Raw genomic sequence first — 15,043 nt, forward strand, 5'->3', positions numbered from 1 at the left:
TAGGTGTTTAAAGAGACCAATTTGTACAGACTGTACAATAACAAAAGAGACTGTCCAATCAATAACTAAAAGTGGCCAACTAATTATAAACATCACAAATTATACGTTATCGTGGAACGAGCGTGAAGTCAGTCACTTCTTGATTTCTGTACTTTTTTTTTTGCTTAGAGACACATATATTCACTTACATTCGTGAGAATTGGGCGTACCCAAACTTGTTCCATTCTAAACCAATGGCACCATAAAAAGTTGCGTGCAGTTTTATTTACCTAGACTCGCATTACATTTTCAAATACACCTAAGCCATCTCATACTGGATTAAGTATGTATACATCATAATTTGTGTATGTATGGGTGTATTATGGTCGAACCCTATGATGTATGATTTTAATATATTCAAAAAAAAAGATCAGAGAAAATTAAATAAAGACACCAAATATTTTAATAAAAAATAAACAATACTAAAATAAAATTATCACAATTATAACTCGACGAAAAAAATGGAAGAAAAAAAGAAATTAATGTAAAAATAATAATTTTAATATATTTTATTGATGAAAAATTTTCGAAACATAATAATTACACTCATATCACTGAAATAAATGTTTGCAAATCTCCACACAAGACTTACACTAATACGCATACACACAACGATTGTTAAAATATAATACACTGATTATTAAAAATAATATATTATATACGTCTCTCTTTTTAACACGTTACTTTTAATATATAGATCTTGTGTTCGTTCTAGTCTGACTCAGTGTATTTCTATCACTGGTACACATGGCAACTTATTACACATTTTGCAATATTCAGTAAAAAATAATAATAATTGGTTTTGTTACACATTGTATTAAAAAAGTTTTTTTTTCTCTTGTCACCGAGTGTAATGTAGTGATTTTTTTTCTCCTTTTGTTGTTTGTTGTTGTTGTTTTTGTTGTTTAAGTGATATTTTTTTTATAAAAAAGTGATTATAAAAAAAAAATAAACAAAAGACTGATAAAGTTTATTTTAACCACTTTCTCTTATTGTAACTCAAAAAAACATAAACTCAAATGGAAATGGAAACTGATGTTCGGGTTAAAACAGCTACAAAGTGTTGTACAAGACGTTGGTTACAATATGCCGCTACACTTGCAGGTCATTATCACTGAAAAAAAGTGTTCTTTTTTATTCTTTTTTGTTCCATTAACTTATCCTTTTCTAATTGATTGTGTTTTTTTTATAAATATATTTTTTATTTATTTATTTATATTTTTGTCTCTGTTTTTTTTTTTTTTTAAACATAAATAATAACAAAATTAACCTTTTTACAAAAGGTTAAAATGTAAAGATTATCGTTTTAAGGTAAATCTGTTTGTTAATTGTTATGTTCGGTGTATTTCTTAACAATGTAAAAGAATAGGAGAATTTTTTTTGCTATAATCTGAGTGGTTTTTTTTTTTGTAAAACAATAAAATATGATTTGAAGGTCATGTTAAGACCACATTTTTTTTTGATAAAATATTTTTCTTGAGTGATATTTAACGATGGCTTTAGATAAAAATTAAATAAAAGCGGTCAAGTGTAGAATTTTTAAGTGTTTTTTGTATTATTTAGTGCAATATTTTTTTTAAACACAAAATTTCCCCTGAAATTTTGTATATATTTTTGTAGGAGTGTTCGAGACCTATTTTTAACTCTTTTCTGGTCAACTAGACCTTCGAAGCGTTTCAAGGTCATGCGTTATTTAAAGTTTTTAACACAGTTTGATGATGATTGTTACAAAGAGTGGACCTGATTTGTATGCTTTTATCTTTTAAAATTTCCTCTTTTTAAGCCATTTCTAATTATATTTTAGTTCCAAAAGTATTAAAATTATGCTTTCAGTAATTTTTATTGATTTTAACATGTAATAATTGAAATTTGCTCCATTGTTATTGATCTCCAGACTAAGTTGCAAAAATCTTTTTACTTGTCTGTTTTTTCAAAATGAGTTCGAACGGGAATTTTTTAAATAGAAATAAGTTAAATAATAAAATTTATATTACTAGACGGTAGGTAACCTTGAGTGACTGGCGATACCGCAAATCACTGTTTACAAAAATAACATTTTTTCATTCTGATAAATTTTTTAAGTATTTTTTCCGTGTTTAAGAAGCATTTACACTAATAATATTTAAACAAATGAAATAACGCCAATATCTTTCAATATAAGCACATTTAATTTTCTATCTTTTCTGCCATTTTACTCCATGTAGGCATTCTGGGATATCCTTTCCTAGAATTTAGCAATTTTTTATTACATAATATATAAAAATTTGAGAAACTAATGTAATTTAAATTATATCTTATTTCTTTAGTGGTTTTTTGCTAAACAAGGGATAAGAACCTTTATTCTAATTCAATTTTTAATATTATATCTATATACATATATAAATTTTTTTTCGTTGTATTGCTTATGAACTTAAAAAGTTCTGCATCGATTGAGCTCAAATTTTTACGTGATATACAACCTTCTTCGAGGATGGTTTTTATCTATATTTAACCCTTAGGAGGTAGAACGTTTGCCAAAATGTCGTGTTAATATGGGTTTTTTTTTTATTTATAATATTTACAAAATCGAATGATCGAATATTATCAATTATATCAATCGAATATTATATTACAGTGAAAGATGTTACAAATAAAGGAAAATGAAAGAAACCGCTCGCATTTTGATAGAACCTCATGGAATGTGTTTCTTAGGCATCAAATATCATTAGTAACGCATGAGTTAGGGGCGCAAATGTGCAAATGTTTCTATTTGTTAATAAACAATAAATTTTTAATTCAATAGAACGGTTAATATTAAAGTTGACTTACAAAATTAATAAATAGGCATTTTGAATTACGTATACGTTATACATGTATAATAGTTTTCGATTATTTAGCAAACACTTAACATTTAAGTCATACTAGATGTCTAATTACTAATTTTTTAAGTGAACTTTAACATTGATCATTGCATTGAATTAACAATTTATTGATTCTTAAGGATGTATGAGCATGACAACAATGTTTGATTTAAAGGCTCAAAATTTGTTTGTAGGTAGTCTTTTACTCAAAGAATATGTGGTTAAAATTTCAGCTTAGGTAACCATGCAAACTTTTAAGAAAAAAGTCATTAAAAATCGATTTAAAATATATTGGCTCTTATGGAGGAATCTCAAAAAACGACATATTTTGAAAGTTTTTGATAATTTTCATTTGGAATGAATGAAAACAAATTAAAAAAAACTTTTTAATAGAAAGTAAACATATTAGCAATGAATTAGAAAAGAAAAAAACTAAGTGTCACCGTCCATATAAGGGATGTAAGAGCAGGGTAGATTAAGGGTTGAAATTATTTTTATCTTAGTTTCAACTTTGATGATGAATTTTGTTATAACTTCATGAATGTAGACGAAAAATAAGAATAAAATTTTTCGATATGTGTCTTGGTTTTCGAAATAACGAAAGCTAAATAATTAAACAAAATTTTCAATTTTCGATATTTTGAAAATTAAGCCAGATATCGAAAAATTTTATTCTTACTTTTCGTTTTATATCGTCAAGTAATAATATATATTTATTATCAAAATTGTAAATATCTATTTTTAAATTTGTGCCCCCACTACCATGCTCATACATCCTTAACAAATAGAAACATTTGCACCACTAACTCTTGCCTTATTAATGATTTTTGACACCTAAGAAACCCTCATTCCATGAGGGTTTCTTTAATTTTCCTTTATTATCCGATTATTATAACATCTTTTATTGTACTTTAAATATACCCAAGTCTGGTAATGAATAAAAAGGCATGCCATGATGTGTACATTAAAAAAAAATGTAAGTTACGTGAAAAATGGGGTTATCAAATTTGATAAAATTAACTAGATGCTTCTAATCACTATTATCCTCCCACAGCGAAGTGTACTGCTAGTTTGTTATAAAAAAGATACTATAAATTTTTATGTCTCGAGATCGCAGTTTTTCTTTATTACCGTTTGTTTTCATGAATAATATTATAATCAATATAATTTTTTTTGTTGCTTGTTGATTGAAATCGAATAAAAATTATTCTGTTATAACAATGAAGTTTATTTATTTATATTTTATTAATTCATTGCTAAATATAATGACTAACTCTCTACCAGTGTTGTATTTTTCCATTGTAAAAATTATTTTTTTTTTAAGGTTATCAAATTATATCCATTTAATAAAAAAAAAATATTGTTTTTCCAGTTTATTTGTTTAACCTTAAAATAATAGGTTTGAATATTATATAAATTATTCCATATAGAAATTAATATAAAACTTACCCTTAAAAAGGAAAAAATAGGATAAAAATACATCACTTGAATAGCAAATACATGTTGTTCCTTCTATGAGAATACTCGCAGTCGGAAAATCTGAAAATCGATATAAATATTATAAATTGAAAAAAGTTTATTAAAAAAAATTAAATACAACTAGCTCGACCCGTGAGTAATTCCGTAGAGCGGTATCCTTGACTAAAAGCAGACTAGACAAGTGAAAACAAACAATTGACTGAGTTAATTGTTGAAATACCATGCATAGACAGTGTTGATTACTCTATCACATGTACACATTTATACATGTCACACATACATAACTGATATTCCCATATAATACAAACTATACAATTAACGCCTAATTTGCGCCCTTACAGGTAAACAGTAATGTTTACGAAAAAATGCTTCAAACAAAAGTTGTTTATTTTTTGATAAGGAACATTTTAACTTCTTTTCTATCTCTAACGGTTTACAAGATGGGTGCTACGGACCCAAAAGCCAATTGTCCTATGTTGCTCATTTACGAACTCGACCTCACTTTTTACGTCCTGAGTACGCTGTAAAAATTTCAGCTTTATATTTTTTTTGTTTTGGAGTTATCGTGTCCACAGGCGGACGGACAACCGGAAATGGACTAATTAGGTGATTTTATGAACAGTGAACACCTATACCAAAATTTTGTTCGTAACATCAATATGTTTAAGCGTGACAAACTTAGTATACCTTGCATATTACATTACATATATGCATGGTATAAAAAATAATATGTAAGGAGTAATTTACTTTCTTTTTATTTATAGGCAATTTTATTACAGATATGATATACAAATTACATAATGTAAATTAGCCAACCCGATAAGCTTTAAAATGAGTGGTAAATCATGTAAATTGATAAAAGAATAAGGAAAATTTAATTTGAGATACTGAAAAACATGTTAGAGAAATAATATTGTATAAGATGCCGGTAGTTTGATTTGTAAATAAAAATACTAGGTGAAAGAACGGTTTATGAAAGAAAAACAGTTGAAATACGATATATACAGATCTAACTTCGTGTGATTTAAATCGCAAGACACTAAACACGTTTTTATTTAAAGCGGGAATACATAAAAATATTAAATAAATAATTATACTAGTTAAATGAATTTTACAGTGTGTCACGGAACTATTTTTCCTACTCATATTATTTTAAAATTTTTATATCTATAGTTTTTATGTATTTACTGAAAATTAGCGGGTTGAGCTCTAAGTGCCTGTCGATGGCTATTTTCAATTTTTCTCTGCGAGATCGCGTAACTCCTTGGTGGACATTCAAAGTTGATTGGTTATATCACTATAGTCAAATAATAATATAGGTAAGAGGGGTAACACTATTGAATCCCTAGTTACTGTACATAATACTAAGAAATAGTGTGTATGCATATACTCAATACATACTAAACGACTACATATTTAAAGTTGAAATTTTTGGACACAAAACTTTTTAACGAGCAGTTTAAGGTGTTTGTATCCCTACAGTATTGTAAAAAAGTTTTGGTTTATTGCACGGTGCATACATATAATCCAAATACATGCTTTGTAGTCAAATAATGTGTTATTTTTTGCTTTACAATACCATGCAACTACAAAAATATGTAATATATTGTGTGCAAGTGCTGCTTATAAATTTGATAATATAGATATCTCTCTTCAATCATCAATATACTAACTATAGTCGTCTCCGTTTATCATATAATGGATCTTCGATGAACTTAGAATTAAATTAAAATTTTGTTTTTATATCATTGACAACCTTATATTTTTATGGTATTATTATTAACTACAGGATTTTCTAAATATTTTAGATAGTTTTTATTAAACTCTCTAGATTTTTTTATATAGAAATATCCAATTGAAAAGGATAACCTATATGATTCATCATTGTTTTAGTCAACTTTGAACGATAAAATAATTATAAAAAGCCCGATGACCTAGGAATTTTTGGTGATTTTTGGAAACTGTGTTAGTCGAATTGTGTTAAATGAATTTATAAAGTTTTATTGAAATCCGTAGTATAATTACTACTCGTTTAAAATTTTTGGAGCCGTGAGAGTTTTTGATAAGAACGGTCTGTAGAACATTTTGGGGGTGGGTTTGAAAAAGTTTCACAGGAAGCCATTTCCCTATCTAATCTTTCGGGGTCCTTTGTAGCAGCTAATAAAGACGGTCAATAGCCCTAATATTTTTTAAATTTCTTTATGCCGTTAGAAATACCCTAAGTTGCATTAATTTGAGACTCTCTGTAATTATGATTATGTAATCATAAAATATACAATTAATTTCATTTTCATTAAATAAAATATTAAAAAAATTAAAATAAATAAATAGCCTTGAAATTAATTAATTTGCTTATATGTAAACAATTCATTAAAAATTAGTATCAAAATTAATAAGTATGGCGTCATATGCAATAAATTTTATGCTGTATTCTTTTTGAAATCTTTTAAATAATATGTACTTAACTAGGAAATGAACTCTTTTGTAACAATTATTTAGAATTCCGTATATTATTTAATAACTTTGAATGAGGTTTTACTGTATTTTTACATGTTTTGTAAATATTATTTATTATTGGTGAAGTCTACCTTAGACGAGAAAAATTTGGCATTTTACCTCCACAATTACTAAAGTAAGATAAATCGAGTTGCGATATTTGGTTCTAGAAGCTATTTATTAACTTTGTGAATATTGTAGATTATTGGAAGATCATTTCCCTCGTTTGTACATTAGCTTAGGTTAGGTTATATTGGCCCATTGCGATACCATTTATGTGTTTTACCAACTTTTCCGCTGATAATTTCATTGATCATTTAGTGATCATAATTTCATTGATCAACTAGTGAGCTTAGTGATCATTGATCAGCTTGTGACGCGGGAATCGAACCCGCTATCGTAGACACACTGCGAGCGGAATTGGTTATGTCTTAACCAACTAACTACTAGAGTTGACAAGATTTTTAGTGTTGTACATTAAAATTTTTTTGCAATGTACCTTTTTAGACAATTGAAAAGTGGGGAGCATAATAAACAGTTATCGCAATTTTCTTGAGAATTTTAAAGTCAATAGGATAATTTGAAGAGAATCGTATAAAAAAAAATTCTTCGAGGGTTACTTTGAATTGAAAAAGTAAAAAACGGTAATTTTCTTTTGTAAGTGATTTTAATAATGAAAAAGACCATTGCTTCTCAGTCTATTCATACCGTGCGTGAGTTTTATAGGAGGCGTTTCCATGATAACGATACACTATTATAGAATTGTATGGATTGCATTTATGACTTACAATGAAAATTTAATATTATTGTCTCACAAATTTAAATAAATAATTATGATGATTTACATTTGAAAAATAATATTTGTGCAATTTGATTTCTTATTTTCACAATTTTTAATGCATTAAGTTTAATTAATTAATGTTTTTAATAATTTTAATTTGACATTTTCTATAATATTAACATGTAAAGAATTGCAAATTAGTCATGACAGCCTCATTTAACGCCAAAATTTTTGACTGGAAGCGCTGGCATCGATTTTATTGTCCCTAACATGACTATGCACACAACGAATAAAAATAATTAATTTTATATTACATTATTATATTTTTTCAAAGATAAATATTTTAATTTAAAAAAAATAATTGGTAGGCACTCTAAATACTCAATTGGTATTTACACTAAGTGAGTCTCACCCCAGAACATACCTCTCTGTCTTACTCTCATTGGAACATACCAGAACTACTTGAAGAGCTTACTCAGTAAAAAAGAGTAACCGGTGCCCACAAGTGCCTTAAGGCATAATCATTAGTAAAATATTAAAAACTTTAGCACCATTTAACTTTAATTTTTATTTACCCAAAAAAAAGGGTAATTTTCCATTAAATACTTCCGATATAATGTATACAATTCTATGAGAGTACAAACTATTTAAATTGATATTAAGTTGTATCACTCTTTTTTTTAAATTATTAATTTTTTTTTCTTCAAATTTTTTGTGTTATTTTATTAAAAGAACTAATTAATAGATTACATTGGAAGTAATAAGTAATTAATTAATAGGAAAACAAGAACAATTAGTACGGATTGTTCAAGGCCTTAATGAATTCTCTTATATGTTTATCAATCACATAATTTATGTGTGTGAATGTATGTAATTTTTTTTTCAGTGTAAAGGTCGTATACATTTAGGATTCCGTTGCATTTAAATCAATATTCTTTGAATGTTTTGTGTGATAGTAAAATTTACTATTGCAATAGTTTTTTTAAATTTAATTTCGCATCAAATATCTATTGGTAAAATGTATGAAACAATTTTACTAATGAGTAGCAGATTCAAGAAAATTAAAAAAACCCCCAAACAAATTTTCGGGTACGGAACCCTAAACTCGCACTTGAAACATATAAGAACACTCTTTCCAATAAATTACGTTTTCCCCTAAAATTGCACTTGAAACATAGCTAAGAACACTCCCCGTTAAATTACTTTTCAAACGAAACCAAACAAATTTAATTCGGTTTATCCGTTTAGGCGCTACGATGCCACTGATAGACACACACACATAGCGGTCAAACTTATTACATCTCTTTTTTTTAGTTCGAGGGTTAAAATAGAAATATTTCAGTTTTTCCACTGTGTTCCCTTTCTCTATTTTGAGCCTCCGAAACAAAAAAAGGGTGTTAAGTTTGACCGCTATCTGTGTCTGTCTGTCTGTCTGTGGGTGTCTGTCTGTCTGTCTATGTGTGTCTGTGGCATCGTAGCGCTTAAACGGATGAGCCGATTTGGATTTTTTTGTTTCGTTTGAAAAGTAATTTAATGGGGAGTGTTCTTAGTTAAGTTTCAAGTACGATTTTAGGGTACCCATACCCGGAGCAACTTAAAAATAGGTGATGAATGATGATCCTCAAAATTTGTTCAGTTTGGAGAAGGCTCTAAGGAAAAAGGTAATTTAATAAAGAGTGTTCTTAGATACGTTACAAGTGCGTGATTAGGGTTCCACCCGAAAATTTTCTCGGGAATTTTTTAATTTTGTTTTGACTTGTTATTATATTGCAAAAAGAATTTTTTAATTTAAGAGATAAATTAATTTATCACATCTCATAATTAAAAAAAAATCATATTGATATCTTTAGCAAAAAAATAAATAAAAAAATGTTGAATAAGATAAGGTTTCAACAAGTTTTTTTTTTTAAATTCTCAAAATTAAGACTTACGCAGATAAATAAAATATTATGTCTGTGTTCCACTGACTGTGGCAGTCAGGCACTGGCCGACATTCAGGTGCTAGCTGCTAAATAGCTGACTGTATTTAGTGATATCACCAGGTAGATACCTAAGTACAAGAGTGTTAATCAACTTTCTTATCTATATTTAAAATCCGTACTCAGTATAATTAAATTTGTTTACTTAAACAAACTTAAGTCATTTATGTTTATACTAACTTGAAAACCGCCCGCTTCACTGGTCTTAAAACTAAAAACCATCGCTTTATGGCCTTCACCTCCTTTGATGTCACTTATCCTTATCCCCCTTCAATAACACTGACAGGGATTGTTTACACAATTAAAATATATGCAGTTTTCAACTTGTGTAAAATAGTCATAATTCATTGAGTATATAAGAAAAGATGGCTTTGAATTGTTTGACATTTGCTATTTTAAATTTGTACAGAAATCTTTAATTTATGGTTCAAAATTATGACCATAGATGGAGCAGTAAAATTAGTCAGTCTCATTAAATTAAATTTTATTTTCTAATATATCTTCACAAATTATAGCTCTTGTGTTATTCTGATTAATAAGCTATATTATTATTGTTCAATTTCATTCAAATCCATTCATTAGTTTTTGCGTGAAAGCGTAACAAACACCTTTACTTTCGCATTTATAATATATAAGGATAGATATTAAGGACATAATTAGCATAGACTTAAACTTCTTTCAAATTAATGTCTATTAGAGGCCAGTGGTGATTTCAAGATCAGTAGCTTTTAGTATCTGCGAGTGGTTTTGCTGGTACTTACTCCCGAAAGATCTTGCGAAAATTGCTGATCCTAAGGTAGTACGAACACCAAGGCAATTTTAAATTTACTTTTGAAATTATTTGTACCTTAACTTTTATGATGAATTTTGTTATATATTAATGAATGTAGACGAAAAATAAGAATACAATTTTTCGATATCTGTCTTGGTTTTCAAAATATCGAAAGCTAAATAGTTAAACAATATTTTCAATTTTCGAAATTATGAAAATTACTTCAGATATCGAAAAATTTTATTCATACTTTTCGCCTTATATTGTCAAGTTATAACATAATTCACCATCAAAATTGAAAAAAAAAAATTTTTTTTAATTTGTGTCCCCACTACCGTGCTCATATATCCTTAACTAGTCGAGTTTTTTAGTTTTCAATAACTTATTAATGTTTCAACTTTAATTTAAATAGTTTTTTTAATTTTCACCGACTTGTTTTGGAGAAATCTATAAAAACATATCATCCATCTAACGTTTTGCCATAAAACCAATATTAAATATTCACTCGTACATTATTAAAACTCTGCAAATTTTGTTTTAAATTTTTTTTTATTTACAATTTGTACAAAGAAATAATATCTGCTTTTCGGCGTCTGAATGGCGTCTTCTAGATTGCTGTAAAATAATTTGTGTTGTGAATTATTTCTATATTATTTAAGTTCTTCTAAAACAGAGACAGGCATCGATTTTTATATAAATGTACTGTTTACGACAGAGAAATGTGTGCTTTTGAAAAAGCTGTAAAACTAAAGATGTATCACTCACATGTATCACATTCTCACAGACGACCAAGTTATTCATCACAATTCGCAAGATTTTAACCGCCGTTTGCCAGTTCCGTCCTTTTAGTGTCGTCTTTTCGCAAGTTGTTAGATCCGACTAATTTATAATTTAAGTTAATTAACTTTAATTAATTAAAGAAACAATTTATAATTTACTTGAAAATCCAATTTATAATTTACTTAAAAATACAATTTATAATTTGCTCAAAAGTACAATTAAGTTTCTCAAATGATTTTTTACGTACTTTAATGTTAATTTGGAAAAACTGACTGGTTTTGTTTTATAGCATTTTCAAAATCGTACATGTCTCTGCCTCCCACTGTATATAAACTCAAGCTGGGCAAGTGAATGATTCGTTTATAATACACAATTTTCTTAAAAAAATAAATCAATAAAATTACTTACTTTACTGTTCATTCATCCCCTCATGTGAAAATATTTCTTAGAAAAGAAAATATAGGGTGAATAGAATATAGAAATAGTACTACGAAGCCAACATTTCGAACAACAGAAACATTTACGAGGGTCTGTTTTAACTAGACATAAGTAAACAATCCGAAAAATGAGTTAAATCTCGAAAAAAAAAAATGTTTCAAATAAAAGTTGTTTGAAAGTGGTCAAATATCTAATAACGGACTTTATTTTCAGGATCGTTAAATAGTCTATTCGAGAGTTCACAATTGATAAAAGATAAAATACTTTAAAGTAGAAAGTTGCTCCTTTTAAAAAGTGAAATTGTTTATGCGAAAAATTCTATTGAAAACTGAACAGATTTGGTCAATTTGGAAATCAAGAGGTAGGGATGAGGTACGTTTTGCAACCAAGAGCGTTTGTATCAAGTAAAACAACCGAATTTTTGTCTGGCAATTTAACCCCTAAAATGATTTGAATAGATTTTTTTCTTTTTAATTGTTTGAATAATGTTAGCAACGACAAAGCTGCCTAGAAATTATAATTTATATTTAAAAAACTTATCTCTACCTAATATCGGTAATCGAAGAAAATTGAACCCGAAAAAATAGACCAAAAATTTTGTAGACCCGGAGTATTGTTGTAAATTACGAGTTGGCTAGATTGAGTTTGCCGACTATAGAGGAGTTAATTAGGTTCTGAAGTTTTTAGCTCTTTAGTTGTCAAAAATGGCACACTATTACAGAAATTTTTTTCGGTCTATTTTTTTCCTAAATCCTTCTGATGATTAAGTTAAATGTGGAAGTGCTGAGAATGTCTTTCATATCGTAATGTTGTATAAAGTTGTGTAATGTATTTTTCCTGGAAGATTAAAATGTAAAACTACGATTCACCAGTAAAAATCATTTCTATAAGAATCATCCGTTTATCAAATTGCAATGTATTGAACACAGACTGTAGACACGACTTGTTTTATGACGTCATACTATCACGGAATATTTTTAGTTTTTAATATCATTACACAAAATAAAATGAAATTCTGAATACAAAATTTATTTTACTTCTTTACACAGAAAATTTTAAAAATAAACTTTTTATAGCATCGATTTCTTCAGATGTTTATTGCAAATAATTTCAGATTGAATATGAATATTATTATTATTTTTTTTTTTTTAATATATTTTTATGTAATTTATCGAAAAAATAAAAATACAGACTAAAAACCGGTTATAACGACGACAATGAAAAGGTCCCGATCGAATCCTTATTCTAGACGCATGTATTTTTATATGTGTTAAGACTGGTCGTGTCAAAAACGCAATTAAAAAATAAAAAATTTATTTCGTCAAGCGTTATATTATAACTGATAATAATTACTGTATTTTAAATGGTTCCGTTGAGCTTTTATTGTGTGTTCATTGACATCATGTATGAATAACAGTAAAACCCCTTTAATGTTCAAATGTGTGAATGTGACAATTTTTATTACAAAATGCTAAACAAAATATAATCGTGACCTGTGTTATTAGTTAAATTATTAGCCATCCATGTATCTTATCGAATTTTTAGTCTAATTTTCCATTTCATATTTTTATCAAATTTTTTTAAGTATTTGACATTATGTGACTTTTTTAGTTTTTTTATCATAGTAAATTTTTTTGACATTGACGTGATAGGTTCAAAATATCAATTATCTAATAAAATGAGTTATTCTACTCATATCGATTATGAACTTTTCTTCAGATATCGATCAAGAAATTTCCTCGAAAACTGATCAAAAGTAACCCGGTAAAACATTTTTAACGATATTTAGTTGCCTGCTGGAATTGGAAATTTTCAATTCATGTACCTTGTAATGTTGCAAATCTGGATTTTTTCGAGTTTTTTGCATTTTTGTTTTGTAATGTTTCGGCTCATAATCAGGTTTTGAAAAAAAAAAACCTTTAGCACTTTCCGAAAAAAAACCGCTTTCACTATCCATATATAGAAATCTCTAATTTAAAAAAAAAAGTTAAAATTCGATGATTTGCCTGAACTGTACTAGCTGTTGAAATTTTTCAGAAAAATTCCTTTTTCTCAAAATTGAGGTTATGTATTGGGCTTAAATTTACCACCCTTTTTCATTATCATAAGTTACATCTTTTTCTAGACTGGCGAGTCAATTCCTTTATTTTTCGAAAAATTACCACAGTATTATATTTTCAATGTTGAAAATATGAGGTTACTGCGGTTTTCTTGAAATTTTGAGATTATTGTGCTATGTACAGGATTTGATAGCAAGTAAGGTCGATGCAGAAATTCTTAACAAACAATTTTGTTTTTCAACCGATCAATACAAGAAAGAAAACGTCACCAAAGAAAACAATGTATAGATATAAACCGCGTGACGAAGGTCGTGCGGATCGTTCTGGAACCGGAAAACTTCTTTTCTGTATTTTTTACGACGAAGGTTAGGTTAGGTTAGGTTATATCGGCTGTCCACGAAGGACACACTTAGGTTATAGAGCCCATTGTGATACCATATATGTGTTTTACCACCTTTGGGCTGATAATTTCATTTATCAGCTCCTCAATTTTAGAGGCTGAGTACATCTCATTCATGCATATACCATGCACTACACCAACCCATCACAACTATTAATTAAATTAATTTTGTCGCGACGGCGGGAATCGAAACCTAAGCATACCGCGGACTGAGCTAATAGGGCGATTTTTTATAAGAAAAGAAACCTATACAAAAAAAATTAGCCATTTCCCAAAATTTACCGAAATTATTATCACAATCTGGTAGATTTATCCAACTATAGAACATAAAAATTTAACTAGGATCCAATTACCATAAGATTTGTGCATCGTTCGTTTTGTTTGTATACCCGCATCCTAAAACAGTTTATCGTTTACGTCTATTTAAAATTATACAGAATACACTAGATGTTAATTACATTATTTGAAGAGCGAATTATAATTTTAAAATGAAATATTTACTGTTTTATTAGTAGAGTTAAATATATTGTTGTAACACTAAGCCTTACTAATTAATAAAATAGATAATTTTTTATTTTTAAGTTTAAATAACCTTCAATTTTATTATTAACTGACTTCAAAAACAAGCCAGGAGGTACTTTACTCTATTTTTTTGTATATATAAAAAGATTTTTAATATAATAATTAAAAGAAATAAAAATTTGAGTTTCAGCAGAAATAGAAGGCTTGATTCTTTTTGTATGTAGTTGGACTGTTTGAAGTTTGAAAAACAAAATTTACATCAATAGAGAAGCTAATAAATTTTATGAAATGATTTCAGAGTAGCTTATAAACATTGGTCTTAAGGGAAAACGATAGTTGAATGATATGTTTTCATAGATTTCTCCAAAACTAGTCGGGGGAATTAAAAAAAACTATTTAAATTAAAGTTAAAATATTAATAAGTTATTGAAAACTAAAAAAAAAAAAACCGTTGTGT

General features: G+C 27.6%; 1 protein-coding gene across 1 annotated transcript in view; it reads left to right on the plus strand.

The window, feature by feature from the left end:
* Nucleotides 1–970: 970 nt before the first annotated feature.
* The window catches only part of LOC123294667 (facilitated trehalose transporter Tret1-2 homolog), a 37,529-nt gene continuing 23,456 nt past the window's right edge, over nt 971–15,043 (plus strand). The window contains exon 1 of the mRNA XM_044875769.1: nt 971–1,143. Within this exon, the coding sequence (XP_044731704.1) occupies nt 1,059–1,143 (85 nt within the window). The 5' untranslated portion in view covers nt 971–1,058. The remainder of the gene's footprint in view (nt 1,144–15,043) is intronic.

The sequence above is a fragment of the Chrysoperla carnea genome, chromosome 3 (genome assembly GCF_905475395.1).
Source record: "Chrysoperla carnea chromosome 3, inChrCarn1.1, whole genome shotgun sequence".
In the NCBI taxonomy this organism is placed as follows: domain Eukaryota; kingdom Metazoa; phylum Arthropoda; class Insecta; order Neuroptera; family Chrysopidae; genus Chrysoperla; species Chrysoperla carnea.